Raw genomic sequence first — 19,062 nt, forward strand, 5'->3', positions numbered from 1 at the left:
GGAGACGGCGGCAGCCGAAGCCGAACGCAGAAAGCGGTTCGAGACGAGGCAAGCGCGCGTGTGTTATACGTGCCAGAAGCCGGGTCACTTTTCGGCGCAGTGTCCAGAAACAAAAACAAAAGTCGTGTTTTTGTCATTATGCAGCACTGACGAGAACATGAAGCTTCTCGAGCCTTACATGCGAGACCTCCTCGTGAACGGGAAAGAGTGCCGAGTGCTTCGCGATTCCGCAGCTACGATGGATGTAGTTCACCCCTCTTACGTAGAACCCGATATGTTCACGGGCGAGTGCGCATGGATCAAGCAAGCCGTGGAAGCTCATAGCGTGTGTCTGCCCGTAGCAAAAGTGCTTATTGAAGGACCTTTTGGAGCGCTTGAGACGGAGGCGGCAGTGTCATCTATGCTGCCCCCCCAGTACCCGTACCTATTTTCGAACAGGTCCGATCACCTCCTGCGCGAGAAGGGGCTTTTGTTTGGTGAGGCTAGCGTTCAGGCCTTAACCAGATCGAAGGTTCGGGAGCTCGCTGCAAAGGCGGTAGTTGCGGGGCCGACGTTATCAAACAATGAAAAAGGGTCAGAGGCGCAGCAAGCTGATATTCAGAGCACGCCTGAACTGAATAAAATTGAGTCTGTAACGTTAAAGGCACCAGATACTGGAGAGGAAATTCCCGATGCGGGAAAGTTAGAAGAGCTATCTGCAGATTTGCTCATCGCGCCTACGTCAGACGGACTTAATAGGTTGCTAAAAGTCAGCCGGTCGGCTTTGATAGCCGAGCAAAAGAAGGATGGCAGCCTAGAAAACATACGCTGCATTATCAAGGAAGGTATCGCCAAGAAAAATGCTCGCTTTGTGGAAAGAGGTGGGGTCCTGTACCGGAAGTATCTAGACCGCAGGGGAGTGGAGTTCGATCAGCTGATCGTGCCTCAGTGCTACCGTCAGGATCTGTTGCGCTTGTCGCACGGGGGTTCGTGGTCCGGACACCTAGGAGTTAAGAAAACTAAGGACCGTCTCTTGCAAGAGTACTATTGGCCAGGGTGTTTTCGGGACTCAGACCATTTCGTGAGGACATGTGACACCTGTCAGCGGGTGGGCAAACCAGGGGACAAATCGAGGGCGCCGTTGAGATTGGTACCTATCATTACGGAGCCTTTTAGACGGCTCGTTATTGATACAGTGGGACCTCTGCCGGTAACAGCCACGGGGTACAGACACATTTTGACTGTGATCTGCCCAGCGACAAAGTTCCCTGAAGCAGTGCCGCTTAAAGAACTCAGCTCAGTTGAGATAGTCAATGCACTACTGTCCATATTTGCGCGAGTTGGTTTTCCTGCGGAAATCCAATCAGATCAGGGCACAGTGTTTACTAGCGCTTTGACGACAACTTTTCTCGAAAGGTGTGGGGTAAAGCTGTTACACAGCTCAGTCTACCACCCACAGTCGAATTCCGTTGAAAAGCTCCACTCCGTCATGAAGCGCGTGTTGAGAGCCTTGTGTTTTGAACATCAAACTGACTGGGAGCTGTGTCTGCCTGGGGTGATGTTTGCATTACGGACCGCGCCGCATGCGGCTACGGGGTTTTCGCCAGCTGAGCTGGTGTACGGTCGCTCGCTGCGGTCTCCGCTTCGCATGCTTCGAGAATCGTGGGAAGGCAGGGGCGACGACCCAGTCGTGGTGGAGTACGTGCTTAAGCTCCTCGAACGCTTAAGAAGGGCACAGGAGTTGTCAGGTGAAGCAATGGCAAAGGCCCAGCAGAGGGCCAAGGTTTATTATGATCGGACAGCCAGGGCCCGTCGTTTTGAGGTGGGCGATGAGGTCATGATATTGCGCACATCGCTAAAAAACAAACTCGACGTGCAGTGGGAGGGCCCAGCACGGATTGTTCAAAAACTGTCGGACGTTAACTACGTGGTGAGTCTGCCAGGAAAGCGGAAAGCACAGCAAGTTTACCACTGTAATCTGCTCAAACCTTATAGACAAAGGGAAGCAGTGGTGTGCATGATGGTAAACGTTCCTGAAGAGCTTCCGGTCGAGCTTCCGGGACTAGGCTCAGTGACGAACAGGGAAGACACCGGTCAAGTCATTAGTGACCTTATCAGTAAAGCACCGCTGTCGCCTGAGCAGAAAACCGAACTACACCAGCTCTTACAAGAGTTTCAAGGTCTGTTCTCTGAGAGGCCTGGTAGGACTTCTGTCCTTACTCATGATATAGAACTTACCTCCCCAGAGCCAGTACGATCCAAGGCGTACCGGGTGTCACCCCGCCAGAGCGATATTATGGAGGCTGAGGTAAAGAAAATGCTACAGCTCGGTGTTATTGAGGCAGGTGAGAGTGATTATACCTCCCCTTTGATTTTAGTTGAGGTACCGGGCAAGGAACCTCGTCCTTGCGTCGACTACCGCAGGCTTAATTCCATCACTAAGGATCAAATTTATCCGATCCCTAACATCGAGGAGCGCCTTGAGAAAGTTAGTAGCGCTCAGTTTATTTCCACCCTAGATCTTGTCAGGGGTTATTGGCAGGTTCCACTTACAGAAGAGGCTAGTAGGTATGCGGCGTTCATTTCACCAATGGGAACATTCCGTCCTAAAGTGTTCAGTTTTGGTTTGAAGAACGCGCCATACTGCTTTTCAAGCCTCATGGATAAAGTGTTGCGGGGACAGCAAGAATTCGCTTTACCGTATCTAGACGACGTAGCGATATTCTCCGCATCCTGGTCTGAGCATATGGCCCACTTGCGGGCAGTGCTAACCCGCCTGCGCGATGCGGGCTTGACAGTCAAGGCTCCCAAGTGCCAGTTAGCACAGGCCGAGGTTGTCTACCTCGGTCACGTGATTGGTCGGGGTCGTCGCCGCCCCTCTGAAATAAAGGTGGCCGCTGTGCGAGACTTCCCGCAACCGCGCACGAAGACCGATATTCGGTCGTTCTTAGGTGTCGCCGGCTACTATCAGAGGTACATCCCCAGGTACTCTGATATCGCGGCTCCCCTGACGGATGCTCTAAGAAAGACAGAGCCACAAACAGTCGTCTGGGACGAGACAAAGGAAAGAGCTTTTAGCGCCCTAAAGAGCGCCCTAACAAGCCAGCCTGTGCTACGATCGCCCGACTACACAAAAGGGTTCGTTGTTCAGTGCGATGCTAGTGAGCGAGGCATGGGCGTTGTACTGTGCCAACGGGAAAATGGAGAAGTAGAACACCCCGTCCTGTATGCTAGTCGTAAGCTGACCAGTCGTGAGCAGGCGTACAGCGCCACCGAGAAACAGTGTGCGTGTCTCGTGTGGGCCGTTCAGAAATTGTCATGCTATCTAGCCGGCTCGAGGTTTATCATTGAGACGGATCACTGCCCTCTCCAATGGCTGCAGACCATCTCTCCCAAAAATGGCCGCCTCCTGCGCTGGAGCCTCGCTTTGCAACAATATTCCTTTGTGGTGCGTTACAAAAAGGGGAGTCTCAACGGTAACGCCGATGGCTTAAGTCGAAGCCCCTAACGTAGGAATCAGCCTCAAAATTGTTTGTTACTGATGTTTTTCTTCCTGAAGCAGGATTTTTAACATATTGCTTTTGTTTAGTGTTTCAAAGTGATGACATGCTTTCTAGTGCAATTTTCCAATTTGTGGACGCGTTCTGAGTGCTGCTAGACTACTGTAAGGAACTAGGCAGTGGTATAAAAGGGGAAAGAGCCTGGCAGGGCTTAGTGAGGGTTGTGCCGTGCTTGCTGACTGAGCGGTTGAGTTTCAGCGTAGTTCTAACGCTTGCCGGGAACGAGAACAAAAATGTGAACTCTCCCGAAGTCACTTTGCAGTGTCCTGTGCGAACCTGAACGAGAGAACGAGGCCTTCTCTGTGCGCTGCGCTCAAGAAACGTCGAGGGACGCCCGACTTCGGTTATGAGCATCATCGAGCGACATCCCTCCGGACAGCGGATGCAGTCCCCTGACCATCGGGATCTCCTTCCCCCGGCGGGGCGGTCTGTTACGTTTCGCCTACGACGCGCGGTATAGCCGGCGCGGATGCAACGGACGCTGGGGCTTCGTTCAAAGCGGCAGAAATTTTGGCCCGTTCGGCGCCGCCGCTACGCCTCCCCGCCAAGCGCGTCCAGGCATGTTCCAATGCCACGTGTCTTCGTGTGCGTGTGTGTGTGTATGTGCATGTTGGTGCCCACGCTTGTCGAAGCGCGGCAGCCGGGGAGAGGAGCTCCCCCAACTGTGAAGCGAGGAGGTCTGACCGGCGCCGGCCCGGCGGCTGCGCCACCTTCTCATTCCAACCTGCCCAAGCGGCGCCGGCCCGACGGCTGCGCCACCTTCTCATCCCAACGTTCCCGAGCGGCGCCGGCCCGGCGGCTGCGCCACCTTCTCATCCCAACGTGCCCGAGCGGCACAGTCACGTGCGGGTCTATAGAGGCGTTCCTTCTTGCCCTCACCTGCGAGAGTATAAAAGCAGCTGCCCCCGGACGCCAAGGGAGGCTCCGATTTCTTCTGTTGAGTAACGTGCACTCCCGTCTCTCTACTTCGGTCGACCTGACCGCCCACTCTTTGCGATGCTTGAATAAACAAGTTGTTCTGTTACCAGTCGACTCATGCTTTGCCGGGACCTTCGGATGCTTCCAGTTGTGCCCCAGGCCGCCAGGCCAACGCTACCCTTGGGGCTTGCGACCCAGGTGCAACAACGGGCGTCAGCGCCGAGTTCCCAACAACCGGCGAGACAAGACGTTCTGGAGAGGTTGTGCTCAAGCGAACGCGGTGCAATTCATCGAGTCCCCACAGTGATGGCGGCGAGCGACCATTGTTTCTTTTTCTCGTCTTCTAGCTAGAAAGCATCCAAAACTCTGCCAGGCGAAAATGCACTCGGCCAGAGAAAACCGAACGCGCACCGAAGTGCGCCGCGCGGTGGTCGGGGCAACACGAGAAAAACGCATGCGCTCTGGTTGGCTCTGGCTGCCCCCGGGTAGGGGAGCGAGAACAAAAACATTGAAGAGACTCAATGTGTCCTCGCAATTAAAAGTCAAAGCAGAAAAAAGAAATAAGAGCGTAGTTACCTTGGCTAGCTTTAGTGTCTTCACTGGATGCTTTGGCGCAGGTGAAAAAAGTGTTGCTATTTTTTTCTGTGACATGACGGCACGGATGAACCACCACAACGCTTCGTCTTATCTGGCTTCGCTGCGGGCTTTGTCAACTTTTCTGATAGTGTGTTGATTTGGCTTGTCTCGTTGTATGGCCCGATGTACGACTTTGGAAAAGTTAATGCACCTTTCGTGTCAAATATTTATGGGAACATTAAACTTACAAAGTTCCGCAATTGAAAATCTAAAGCACACATTTGGAAATGTCAATACACATTTCACATCAAAAGTTCACACCCTTCTCCCCGAAAATTTTCTGCCACTGGTGGAGCAAAGCCATTCGGCCATGCGCAGTTCTAGTGCGCAGTTTTACGCATCCGCTGTGCTACCAGCGGCGTAGCCAGGGGGTGGCACAACGGGTACTTGCCTCTTCCGAAATTTGTGTTAGTGTTCGTGCAGCCTGCTCCCGCCCCCCCTGAAAAGAAATTTCTGCCGACGCCACTGCATGATGGCAATGCTTGCTTAGATGTGTTGCATGACAGAAGATGCAAGTGCCGTCGCAGAACATGACAACAACGTAATGCGATGTTCCCGAATTCACTTTCCATGAAAGGACTCGTATTTGTGTGGCGAATAAAATGGGCTCACCCATTACATTTGGACACACAAGTGTAAAGAAGTGTATATCGGCGTACAAGTGCATAGTTCCCATTTTCAAAACGCGCACCACGGACTGCTATGGCACGCCGTCTCCGAGAGCGCAGCGCACGCACCGATCCTTCGCGACCAGGGATTCCGCGTTATCCCGCCAGAATGCGAACAAAACCGGAAACGGCTCGCGTTGTTCCGTACAGCCATTGTGTTCGGAGCGGGCGACGTCAAGGTACTGTTCCATGCGAGCTCCACATGGCTGGCGGCGACAGCGTGGGCGCCGCCGAAGTGCAAGGCTATGTGCAGCAGCAGGAAGGCGCCCGCTGCGTCGTCATCGTCGGTGTCGCGTGTCCCATAGCCGGACGCAAGGAGACGGGCGCCAAATTCGCTGTACCCGTGCGCCGCCGCCGCCGCCACCTACCCGGTGTCTCCTCTCGGCGCGATCTCGCGCGCGCAGGTGTCCCAGCGCGTCGGGTGTCAGCAGTCACTTTCTCTGGGCGCCGCTGCCGCCTCGGGTCGTCTCCGGTGGCTTCCTTCCTCTGCGGCTGCACGGGTGCTGCCTGCGCGGAGGATCGCCGGCGCGCTCCGTCCCTGCGAAAGGAAATGCACAGCGCCTTTCTAAACAAGGAACTGGAGACGAAAGTCGCGCCCGTCGCGGTGGCTCAGTCGCTATGGCTGTCTGCTGCCAAAGTTGCGGGTTCGATTCCCGACGGCGGCACCCGCTCTTCGACGGATGCAGAAAACGCTCGTGCGCTTTGATTTAGGGGCACTCCAAGCGGTTATGGTGACCCTTATGAACCACTATGCAGTTTTGACTCGTTAAACCACACAGCTGTACTTATAGAGTTAAAAGCCGCCGTGGTGGCTTAGCGTCTATGGTGTTGCGCTCTAACCACGAAGTCGCGGGATCAACTCTCGACCGCGGCGGCCGCATTTCGATGGGGGCGAAATGCAAAAAGCAGGATTGAATCCCGGCTGCGGTGGCCGCATTCCGACGGGGGCGAAATGCGAAAACACCCGTGCACTGAGATTTACGTGCACGTTAAAGAACCCCAGGTGGTCAAAATTTCCGGAGTCCCCCACTACGGCGTGCCTCATAATCAGAAAGTGGTTTTGGCAAGTTAAACCCCATAATTTAATTAATTTTTTTAAATCCAAAAAAAAAAGTCTGTGTCCCGTGCATCGGGGGCACGTTAAAGGTCCCCTGGTGGTCGAAATCAATCCGGAGCCCCCCACTACGGCGTGCCTCATAACCAAATCGTGATTTTGGCACGTGGAACCCCAGAATTCGTTAATTCATTAATAGAGTTAACAGCCAGCTCCTTGACCTTCCTTTCTCTGAGAAGAGCAAGGAAGCATACGATACACACAAATCGAGAATTGGCCGCCAATCATGCACGTGGGAGATTAGTTCTCGTGTATAAACGTAAATGCCCACTTGGCAGCCCATCTGTGCACCTATGATGATCTCGAACACGTGGCGAACGATCTAGTCATGCCCTATGTCCTCTGTTATAAGATATGGCACCACACTGCGCTTCCGCAAATGTGACATGTCCGACTCTCCCCCGACAGCGGCCGCAACATTCCCGCTACCGACGTGACATCAGCGCGTACCGCAGCTCCTGAGCGCTTGGCTTACGCAGGCAGCTTGTGACAAATGTGCCGCGCCGTTTCGGGTGAGAAGAGAAACCAAACAGAGATGAGTTGGGCCGACGTGCTCGGGCACATTGCGAGACATGTGGGGAGTTGAAAAAAAAGAGTCACGCAGAAACTCCACAGGATTTGTCTAAGTACGCGTAAGCACTGTGCCACTTGCTTATCTCCAAGCAGCCCGGTGTCATCATCGATCTTATCAAATTTTATCCGATCAGTAGAGACACTTATCATCCCTTATCGGTTGTTATTTTAAAGGACTCGATCCGACCCTCATTAACGTTTATTGGTCGTTACCAAACTTATCGCAATCGACCCGACCCTTATCAACCCTCATCTGTTCTTAACGGACGTGATCCGGCCCTTATGTACCCTTATCGGTCCTTATCACAATTGTTCAGATTATTATAAGCACTTATCACTCTTTAGCGCCTTATCTATCCGCGTCGTACCATTATCAAGCATGATGAGACTCATATAACCTTTCATCACTCCTTATCATCCTTATCAACTCATTGACTTCTCATTTGTCAGTGCTGCGCGACGTGAAACGCATGAGCCCTCGGTGGTCGGTGGCATTTGGGTCGGCAAAGAAACGCCCCAACAGGAGTCACATCCTGCGACCACCGAAACGCGTCGGAGATGTGGCGTGTTTGGCACTAAATTTTCGCAAAATCGGAATTTTCCTGATGTCTACAATGCTCTAAGTCGGCTCTACATGTGGTCCTAGAGATGTCTTTTATTCCATCATCACCAAATCTTTCAACAAAGCCTTCATAGAAACTGTTCTCCTTTGAAATTTGTCTTTCACCGCCGGTACAACACATTCGTATGGTTCAGTTACTGGTTTTCTTTTCTTTTTTTCTAGCTACAATAAATTTTTTGAAGATTGTCTATGGCAGATTGCACGATTCTAACCCTTGACCTAAATTACTCGATGAGGTGGCCATTACTTCTACGAGAAATCAAATTGTTCAATTAAATAGGTAACCTAATTGTGCCAAATATCTTTTCAATTATTTACCTTACGCCACATATTTCAATATAAGAATTATAGCCGCAGACTTCGCGCAGCGTATCTACTTGGAACGAATTGTCTGGATAGCACCAGTTCCGAGATATTAATTTTCAAAGTGTTCGTCGAAATGCATTGGTGTTCCAGTTACTTTTGTGCTTCAATCCACAAAACAGCGGCTTCCTAAAAAAAGCAACTGGAATTTTGTCGGACACTTTGAAATTTAATATCTCGAAACTTATGCAGTTCAGAGAATTCGTTCCAAGTGTATACGCCTTGCGAACTCGGTGGCTATGATTCATAGATTGAAACATGTGGCATAAAGTAATTAATTAAAAACGTTATTACGCGTAATTACGTTAATTACTCAATTGAACAGTTTCATTTCTCGTAGAAGTAATGGCTGCCTCATCGAGTAATTTAGATCAAAGGTCAGAATCGTGCTATCTGCCATATAGGCAATCTTTAGCTGGAGCCTTCAACTTGCCACTGTGGCGACTGTTTGTAATGTCAAATAAACGCAACAGCAACAACTGATAATGTGAAGGCAAAGCCACGAATAGGCGACATCATATTTACCGACAGCTCTCTCCTAAACTCTATGGCGAGCAACGAAACCAGCGACGACGGCGAGCTGCGTTATGGCGCGTGACAGCGTGCGAGAATGCGCTGTGACGCTGCGCGCGCCGGCAGCGCGCTACGTCACGGAGCGTCCTTGCGAGCGTTTACGGCACGCGATCGCGGACAGCGCGTGAGAATGCGCGATGACTCAGCCTTTGCGCGATGTCGCAGCCTTTGTTGCTAGCCCACGCTTGGCTTTACACGAGTGGTGTGCCAGTCCGAATGCTGTTTGCGACGTTGATATGCATGGATTTCCGTTCATTTTTTTTTTCATGAATTAAATTGATGTACGTACATTGCGAAGTGTGAATGCTGACATTCGTTTATTAGCAAGAATCAATAAAAATTCACGCGTAAATTTCTCTGGTAGCTAAGTATGCGTAAGCATTGTGCGACTTCCTCATCTCCACTCAACCCGGTGTCATAATGTTATGGAACTCGATCCGGCCAGTACGAACGACAGTGCTGCGGTAACACTAACTGGTGCGGACGGAGCCGCAAGAAGCATTGATGACGCAAAAAAATGTACTGCAGGTGGCGGCGCCAGGTGCGCTGATGACGTCCCGATCATTATAATCGCTATCGTTCTTTAGCGCCTTATCCATCTGAGTCAAACCGTTATGAACTGAAACCAAAAGTCGGGACTCGGACAGTGTCTTGAAAGCAATGTGCGATGGCGACAAAGAGTGCCGGCTGCTGATGGCTTCGCGCGCTGTGTTTTGGCGCTAACTTACCGTTGAATAGTGATACGCGGGCCCGTATCTTGAAAGCTATCTGCGAAAATTGGTGAATGCGGCGCATGCATGAGAGCTCCGTGAGCGCACTGTTCTCGGCGCTTCATTGGTGTTTCACTACGGTCGTTTCACGGGACGGACGGACGGACGGACGGACGGTTTTCTCGTCGTGTGAGCATACAAATGCTTACGCAATAAAAAAATATTTGCATGCATTGCCTCGTGTGCTAGGGAAAAAGATACTTCGAAGGCAGCGTCAGCCCGCGTATATATAGACGTCGCCTGGGTGCAGTGTGGCGCACCACCCGCGGGCGCAGTAACCTGTGGAGACCTATGCGTGCGTGCTTCCGAACAGAGTGAAAAGCCACGTGTGAAAATTTTTGCATCATAATAAAATCATGCGCAAGATGCACAGAAGGTCGTCAGCTCGCCGTATCGCGCTTCATTCGGCAATGACGATCGGCAGCATGCGAAGACTCACTGTTTAGTATCGCAACAAGGTGACCCAGACAATGCTATGCGCGAACTCGCAACCTTGCCGGGTTTTACTACTCTCCAATATTTTTCTCTTTCTTTCGGATCTTGTACATAAGCCATATTCTCTAAGGAAAAAATAAAACAGCTGTGAGTTCGCACGTCATTTTGTCTGTGTCAGCTCGTTGTTAACTTGTCTTTTGTTACACTTCGAAGCACTACGTCGAACCATTATGTTCCGCTAGCTAGGCGCTGTCGTAGCATTACGGCCGTCAACACGTAAGCTGGGCGAAGACGCTGTGACAACGTGTCTGTAGCCTAAGCAGTGTCGATAAAAAAAAGGAGAGAACAATTTTCTAGCGCGCACAATGCTCCTGTAGCCTCGGCTGCACGGCACGTACGAACAAGAGGAATAATAATAATAATAATAATAATAATAATAATAATAATAATAATAATAATAATAATAATAATATTAATAATAATAATAATGATGATGATGATGATGATGATGATGATGATGATGATGATGATGATGATGATGATGATGATGATGATGATGATGATGATGATGATGGGGACAAAGAGTGCAACTGTACACTTGCAAAACAAATTATTCTTTTAACAGATTAGCACCTGAATTTAAATTCGGGAGTTTCACGTGGCCAAAACCGCGATATCTGAACACTCCGGATTAGTTTTTACCACCTGGGATTCTTTAACGCGCACTCGACGTACGGTACACGGGCGTTTTTGTATTTCGCACCCTTCGAAATGAGGACGCCGCGGCCGCGATTTGATCGACGCGCCCTTGGGCTTAGCAGCGCAGTGCCAAAACCACTGCGCCACCACGGCGGGTTGGACCTGAATACACGTATAGAAAGAGAGCGCAAAACACCGAGGAGAAAATGTTGAGAACAAACAAAACAAAAACAAGCGAAGGGAAAGAACAGTGCGAAGCACCTCACGAGCTGTCGACAAATGCAATCTCGGTGATCCCCCGTGTTTTCTATACGGTGCGTCGTCTTCTCGCTTCGCTGTGTGCGAAGACCAGTGCCCGTTGCCATGATGGAGTGGTCGATTAGGTCGCGCCAATCTCACGATCTAGATGGCCGAACTTCAATCCTCTGGTGCGCTATTTATTTATTTATTTATTTATTTATTTATTTATTTATTTACAAAAACGTCCACAGTTTCCGTGGTAACTGTGCCGGCTAAGCAAAAATGATGCTTTCAAAATACAAGATCATCCCCTGCGAAAGAATGAGTGAAGTGTGCTTCTCCTTATCACGTCCCGTATTGCTGAGAAGCTAGCTTTGTCGAAGGGACAAGGAAACGATCATCTTAAAAGTAGACTTTCAAAAATCCGGTTTCGTTAATTCCGCGGTAACAGGTTGATCATTATAAGAAAAAAAATTATGGCCAATGCTTTACATATATATATATATATATATCGCTCTTTTAGAATACATCTTTACCGATAAAACTTTATCTAGACTTGAGCAGACGCCGTCCAAATCCATATCCATGACGTCACGGCGATGTGATGCGGTAACTTCAATGTCACTGCTCGCATTTTGATTTCGCGTCTTTTCTCGCTTACCACGCCTCCTCTCATGGTAAGAGAGAGAGAGGAAAGGGGTAAGGCAGGGAGGTTAACCAGAGAAAAAGATCCGGTTTGCTACCCTACGCTGGGGAGAGAGGGGAGGGGGAGGTAAAGTGGTAACAAAGTAGAGATAAGGAAAGAAAGGAGCACAGACACACAATCACAATCGGTCACTGTCACCGAATACTGTCATCGCACAGCACAGTGACACTTGCAGCACTATCAACATCTGTTCAGGCTACAGCCGCTTGTCAAGTTCTGTCGCCCTCAAAAACCGCAACAGTGCCCTCATCGCCCTCTGATGCGATGGCTTGTGATGGCGGTATTTTAAAATGAGTTCCTCTGTGAGAGGTCTTCGGTCAAAGCGCGCTATCGCGATTGCGAGTGATTGTTTCTGTAAATTATAGCGAGGACAGTCACAAAGAAGGTGTTGAAAAGTCTCCTCGTTACCACAGTCCTCACACGAGGCGTCGTCGGCCCATCCAATTCGGTAAGCAAAAGACTTGGTGAAAGCCACCCTTAGCCATATTCGACAAAGCAGGGTAGCTTCGCGACGGCAGAGTCCAGCTGGAATACAAAGGCGTAGAGAGGAGTCAAGATAGTGGAGTCGGTAGTCGTGAAAACTTCCAGCGTTCCACAATGAGAACGTGATGTCACGGCTGATAATTCGAAGTTTTCGAGCGGCATCTGTCCTTGATAACAGTATCGGCTCCTCTTCGTCCCCTTGAAGAGCTGACCGAGCAGCGTTATCAGCGTGTTCGTTCCCTATGACTCCGCAGTGACCTGGAAGCCACTGAAATGTCACGTGGTGTCCTCTCTCAGTTAAGGTATGGATTAGTTCTCTAATCTCAAATACCAGTTGTTCGTGTAGTCCGTGCCGCAGGGCCGATAGCAAAGATTGCAGTGCTGCCTTCGAGTCACTGAATATTGACCATCTTCGAGGTTGTTCTTGGCTGACGAGACGAAGTGCAGCGCGAAGAGCTGCAAGTTCAGCAGCCATGGGTGTCGTTGGGTGACATGTCTTGAAACTGATGGTGGTGGTTTTCGCTGGGAAGACCACGGCTACAGAGGAACACCGGATAGTTGCCGATCCATCAGTATAAATATGTACGTGTTCGCGGCGTACCTCTCGTGCAAAAGGAGCAGAGTTAGTAGTTTAAGAGCAGGTGATGACAGCTCAGATTTTTTCCTGATTCCTGGTACGGTGAGGTACACTGCGGGTCGAGCCAAACACCATGGAGGAATCGATGGCTTAGTTGCGGGGGTGAAGCCTGATGGAAGGCAGGTGTAATACTCCGAAATCATAGTACAAAATGATGCCTGCGGCCTTTCTGACGGTAGTGTTGCCAGATGGTGGGAACAGGCACGGGCAACGTGTCTAACGTGCACTCTCAACACTTCTACCGCAATGTGTGTTTGTATAGGTTGGTCCCGGGCAATCGCAATGTGCATTTTGGCAAACCAAGACAAACCCTGAGAGCCCGAGCTTGAATAACCTGTAGAGCACGAAGATTTGTCTGGCAGGTGTTGGTCAGTACGGGCAAACTGTATCTCAAGAAGCCCAGAAAAAGAGCCCTGTATAATTCCAACATTGCATGCACTGACATTCCACAAGTCTTTCCTCCCAGAAACTTGAAAAGATGGGAGATTGCTGTCAGACGCTGTTTCAAGTAGGTCACGTGCGGGCTCCATGAGAGATCTCTGTCAATGATTATGCCAAGAAATTTGTGAGTCTTCTCATAAGAAATTATTTGGCCATTTATTGAGATGGCGTAGGGTGTCATTGGTTTGCGAGTGAACGCCATCAGTGCACATTTGTCTGACGAGATTTCAAGACCTTGGTTGCGGAGGTATATAGCTGTTACAGTAGCAGCTTTTTGAAGTCTTGCACGTATCTGAGGTCGTGTCACACCTGAGGTCCATATACATATGTCATCGGCGTACATTGATATCTTGATCGCTGCTGGCAGATGAGCAGCGAGATCAATGAGTGTGAGGTTGAGTAGGGTGGGGCTTAGTACACCTCTTTGAGGAACACCTCGGTACGTGTAGTGTCGTACGGTTTTACCATCCCCCGTACAGACAAAGAACAAAGCCACTCACAGTAAGAGTGCCTTTTGTGGTATTGTATAAGAGTAATATACTATTACAGCTCAACATAGCTTTTCTTTTTTGAGTCACTTTAAGCAGTGTCGCAGAGAAAACATCTTATGTTTGTCGGAAGTAGTACATCGTATACTCGTTGTCGCATGCAAAATTTATTGCGACTAATATTTTTCTTACTTGAAGCCACAAAGGTGGTAGATTTTAGAGCGATATTACTGTCGGTACTGAAGGGCATGGATAAGGACGTGGCCACAAAGAAAGAACATTATACGATTACTGCCGTTGCTGAAGGGTGCGGCTATAGAGTAAAGCCAGTGATCATTGTGTCCTTGGCGAGGCAGTGCCGAGAGCACAAGTTGACGGTCAGACGTACAGCCGTCGTCAGACTTCATGCGAACACAGAAGACACATTTCTAGCGGTTAAAATTGGACAACCACTGTTTGTAAGGAGCGGACATTAAGTGTTTCGGAAAGAGTATGCATTGAACTAGCAAATTCATGGCAACCCATTGAGAAATCACTAGCACCTCCCCCCCGCAGTAGAATCAAGTTCGCGCTAAATACGACGGCAGCTGTATCTAGTAGGAGCAATAGCCGCACGCATGGCTCGCCAGTTCAGCGAGTCGCCTACTTGTTCGACGGCCTCACCTCGCATTTACTGCTGTATCGCAATTTCCGTTACGCAGCGTCCTCAGTTCGTTTAATAGTTTTTTCTCAAAGGGGTCTTGCCAAGCAGGTTGCTCATAGAGCGACTGCTGGTTGTTTGCAAATTGCCGGAACTTGGCGATACCCCAGCCCCTATGAGATTGCACAACTGCAGGCGACGATCTGTGACAATAGAGCAAGCGAGCTATAGGAATGCCGAGTAACTTCATAGTACTCTAGCCATTTCGATTTATCTTTCCGTGAAACCGCAAATATTCGTCCTGACTAAGAGGTTGGGGTCAAAACTGTAAAAAGCTCGGATATCATGCAGTGAAGCCCATCACACCTGCCTCTGCGACTTAAGACTTTGACCAAAGTAAGCGCCCTGGTGGGCAAAGGCCCCGAAACAAAATAGTACTCGAACAGCTGTTGAGCTGACCGATGGTGTGCTGCAGTAAATTCTTCGCGTCGGCGTTGATATTTTCGTCCACGGCTTATTCGAGAACCCCATTTATGTTGGGTCAGCTGTCGCTAAGGGTAGTTCGTAAGAGTCTGGTGTTTTTTTCTCCTTTTCTGTTTGCGACCAGTTTTATTGCCTTCCCCTCTGGTCGGCTCTGCACTGATTAGTTGGCCTTTATTACCCGGATTGTCTGGATAATCCAATGCATTGGCCTCGCGCGGTCGTTACGACCAGCCGTCCAGAGAGATCAGTTCCGCTTACAAGAGAATTCGGACTTGTCGCTCCGTCCAGAGTGGCTCGTAAAATTTTTCAATCATTTGTCGCACTTTCTTGGACTTGGTTGGTGCCCGAATATATTTCCTAGCAAAAAAAGAAAAGAAATAGCGATTCATTTGACCTGTCTTCTCTCATTTATAAGCCCATCGGCATGTCCACATTTTCAGCTGACCAGAGATACTATTCTGGGCACTGTACAGTTTTGCCATAACGTCTCACTCCCCATGTTGTCTCCTCTGATTGGCTCAAAGCGCCTGCGACATCACTCACGTATTCTAGTCTGGGCATCGGCTAATCCAGGATCATGTCACAAATTCACAGGAATTCACAAAGCATGTCGTTCGTAAGTCCTATTTTCCCTTGGTCGACAGTATTCACTGATGATATGATCAGCATCTGGGCTGGCTTGGAGTTCCCTTTACGAAGCAATTTTATACGTAAGAGCTTTCCTTGGAAATACGGGCACATATAGTAACGCATGACTGTACAAACTAGTGCATAACAAGTGTGAATTGTAGCATTTCTATCGCAATATTTTGTTGAAAATGTACAACTTGTAGAGCTGCAAAGTTGTTTGAAGGCAGAAGGGCAAATTTTAGGCAAATCCATGTGTGGAGTTGCTTTTCTATCACGTGCGAGTCCGTACCTATTTGCGTATGCCAAATCCATGTGTATATTGGCACAGGGATAAAATATACGGCTTTATTGCAGCGGTCATGAGAGACACTACTGGACAACACGACGCCTAGCGCATGACGCCGCCTGGTTACCGTGGCAACAGTGTATGCGTGCCATGCCCGGCCATATCGCTCGCGTCAACCGGCAAGTCGTCAGCGCCAGCCGCGAAGAGCCCGAGAGCCTTGACCCTCGCCAATGGCTGAACCGCGTTGTCGGCCAAAGGGAGATAAGCCCGGCCGTATAGGGTCCGTGCGGATGTGCTCGCTCGACCAGGCGACGCCCACGCCGTGCTGACGTGGGGACGCAGTTTTACAGGCTGTGCGGCGGTGGGACAGCGACCGACAGAGCCGTTGCCGTCGCTCTCGGCAAGCGCTGCGATGCCGGGGCTAATAATAAGGTGATGGGTTTAACGCCCCGCTTCGGCCCGAAGTACCCGTCGGGGAAAACAACGGCAGTGAAATGAATTTCACGCGCGTACGATGTACTTGTATACTGTCGCTCGTACTTTTATGTGCGCCTCACTAGTACATGGCTTGTGACTTAAAAAGAAGTTTATTTGAAAATAATAACTGAAGGTACCGAGGGAATGGGGAACGACCGATCTGAAACAGTGCTCACAAAAACAAACAAACAAATAATAAATAAATGCGTACTTATACTATGGAACTCTTCGTAAGAGCAAGCGCCAAATATTCGTAATCACCAACGTAAGATTAATAAAGGCGGTCGGCCAATGGTAAACAGCGCTTAAGGTGGTTTGTGAATACGGGCTCTGGTGAATGAAAAATAATAGGTTGCTCTGTGGGGCGAGGTATACACTTGACGCAGGTGGAGGAATCCTACATTTTCTCCGTTTCGCTGCCTCGTTTATCCCTCTTAGAAGCGCTAGCGGTAAGAGTGATAAGTAAACGTGCTTACGTCACACGTCACTCACTCTCACAGGTGGAAATGGGACGCTCGGGCGCAGCAATCGCCGACATGCCCTTGTAAGGCTGGAACCGCTCATATCCATTGCACCTTCTCATCTATTTCAAAAAATAATAAACTGAATTCGGTGTATAGGACGCGAAGAACAGCTCACTGTGGTTGCCGACGATATGGGCGACTGCTAATCAGTGCTAATGTAATCTGACGGATTGCATTTATCAGCGAATGCGTATTGCGAGTGAGGCGCCGAAACGTATAAACGTTAGAAAGCGTAAAACCATAGGATGCGGGCGGACATGTTCAGCGTATTTAACACGTTACGGGGGAGAACCCCTGCGGGCTGTGTACCAAATCTCTTGCGTATACGCGCATGAAAGCTAAGAGGCAATGAAAATAATCCTCAAAGTGGTGCTGGACTAGTGAGCTAGCCTGAGTGGAAAGTGCCAGCTTAGCTTATTCCATGCGGAGTTCTTTCATATGTACCAATGATTGACCACACAGTTCTTTTTTACATAGAGATGAAGCCTCCACGTCTTGAAAACGAGCACGTGACGATGTTTCAATCAATCAATCAATCAATCAATCAATCAATCAATCAATCAATCAATCAATCAATCAATCAATCAATCAATCAATCAATCAATCAATCAATCAATCGATCGATCAATCAATCAATCAATCAATCAATCAATCAAATAAGCGCGTTTAAGAACGCCAACGCAGGCAAATTATGCCTGCGTGTGAGAGCTGTTGAAAAACGTTTTATCTTTTTGGTTTCCACCTCATCAGCACCGCTATAAGAATTCTCGGCAGGCGCAGCAAAAGCAGTTCCCTCGTCGAAGTCCAGTGCCCTGACTGGGACACCGCGTCATACGTGCTGGCACGTGACGCCGCTTTTGCCCCGCTTGAAGCTCAACCGCAAGCTGTTGGTAAAAAACCCCCTCGGGTCGCCGTTTCAGGGCTTCCTGCGCACGTGGATGTGACGGGCGTCCCTACACCTGCCCATCCATGAGACGATTTTCTTTGGCCATTTGATTAATTGAGGGATTTACCGAGGCAGGCGGGTGGGCGGGCGTTTTCTGCATGACCCCGTTAATCAGATTTCCTCCACCACGTTTCTTGTCCACTTGCCAGGTAAGGTCAACCTCCGTCATACCTTACCAAATAGTTTCTACCTGAACCGCGGAATGTGACTCGCCGAGCGACTCATCCACAGGTGAAGTGAAATCTCTGTGCAAGCACGTAGCGGGAAAAAGAAGGAAAATATGTTTAGAAATCTGCACAGGAGCAGAGAGAGACGTTGCAGTGGAGGACTACGCACTAGTTTTGATCATCCGGGGATCTTTAACGCACACTGAAACCTCAGTGCACGTTAAGTAAGTTGCGTCAAGGATCGGGACCCGCGACCTTGTGCCCTTGGCAGCAGCAAGACGCAGCCACCAAGCCATGAACCACGGTGGCTTCTATATGTTAAATAAATTAAATTATATGGGGTTTTACGTGCCAAAACCACTTTCTGATTATGAGGCACGCCGTACTGGAGGACTCCGGAAATTTCGACTACCTGGGGATCTCTAACGTGCACCTAAATCTAAGTACACGGGTGTTTTCGCATTTTCGCCTCCATCTAAATGCGGCCGCCGTGGCCGGGATTCGTTCCCGCGACCTCGTGCTCAGCAGCCCAACACCATAGCCACTGAGCAACCACGGCGGGTATGTTAAATAAATCATGGGGCTTTACGTGCCAAAACTATGATATGATTATGAGGCACTGTGTAATTGAGATTTTAGTAGGTTAACTGATTGACGCTCCGCCGAGCCTGAAGTGCAGACACCGCGCAAGTTGCGGACAAATGTGACACATGCAAGTTGGGAACCGGGAGACTTAAAAAGCTGGTCAGACAAGCCTAAGTATTACCTTGGGTTAACTTCACTTTGGGCACACAAACAAACAAACAAACAAATATTATGCCGCTCGCTGTAGTGGGGGGCTGCGGATTAATTTTGACCACCCACGTCAAAAACCTCAGGCGGTCAAATTAACCTAACTCCAAGTACTTCAGCATTTTTTGTAGTTGGACCCCATTGAAATGCGGTCGCTGCGTGCGGGAATCGAACATGCGACTTCGTTCTTAGCAGCGCAACCCCACAGCCGC

General features: G+C 49.6%; 1 protein-coding gene across 1 annotated transcript in view; it reads right to left on the bottom strand.

Moving 5' to 3' along the window:
* Positions 1-5,881: 5,881 nt before the first annotated feature.
* LOC142577716 (uncharacterized) overlaps positions 5,882-19,062 on the bottom strand; it is a 34,969-nt gene continuing 21,788 nt past the window's right edge. Inside the window, exon 2 of the mRNA XM_075687171.1 lies at positions 5,882-6,299. Within this exon, the coding sequence (XP_075543286.1) occupies positions 6,186-6,299 (114 nt within the window). The 3' untranslated portion in view covers positions 5,882-6,185. The remainder of the gene's footprint in view (positions 6,300-19,062) is intronic.

This window comes from Dermacentor variabilis, chromosome 4, assembly GCF_050947875.1.
Source record: "Dermacentor variabilis isolate Ectoservices chromosome 4, ASM5094787v1, whole genome shotgun sequence".
NCBI lineage: Eukaryota > Metazoa > Arthropoda > Arachnida > Ixodida > Ixodidae > Dermacentor > Dermacentor variabilis.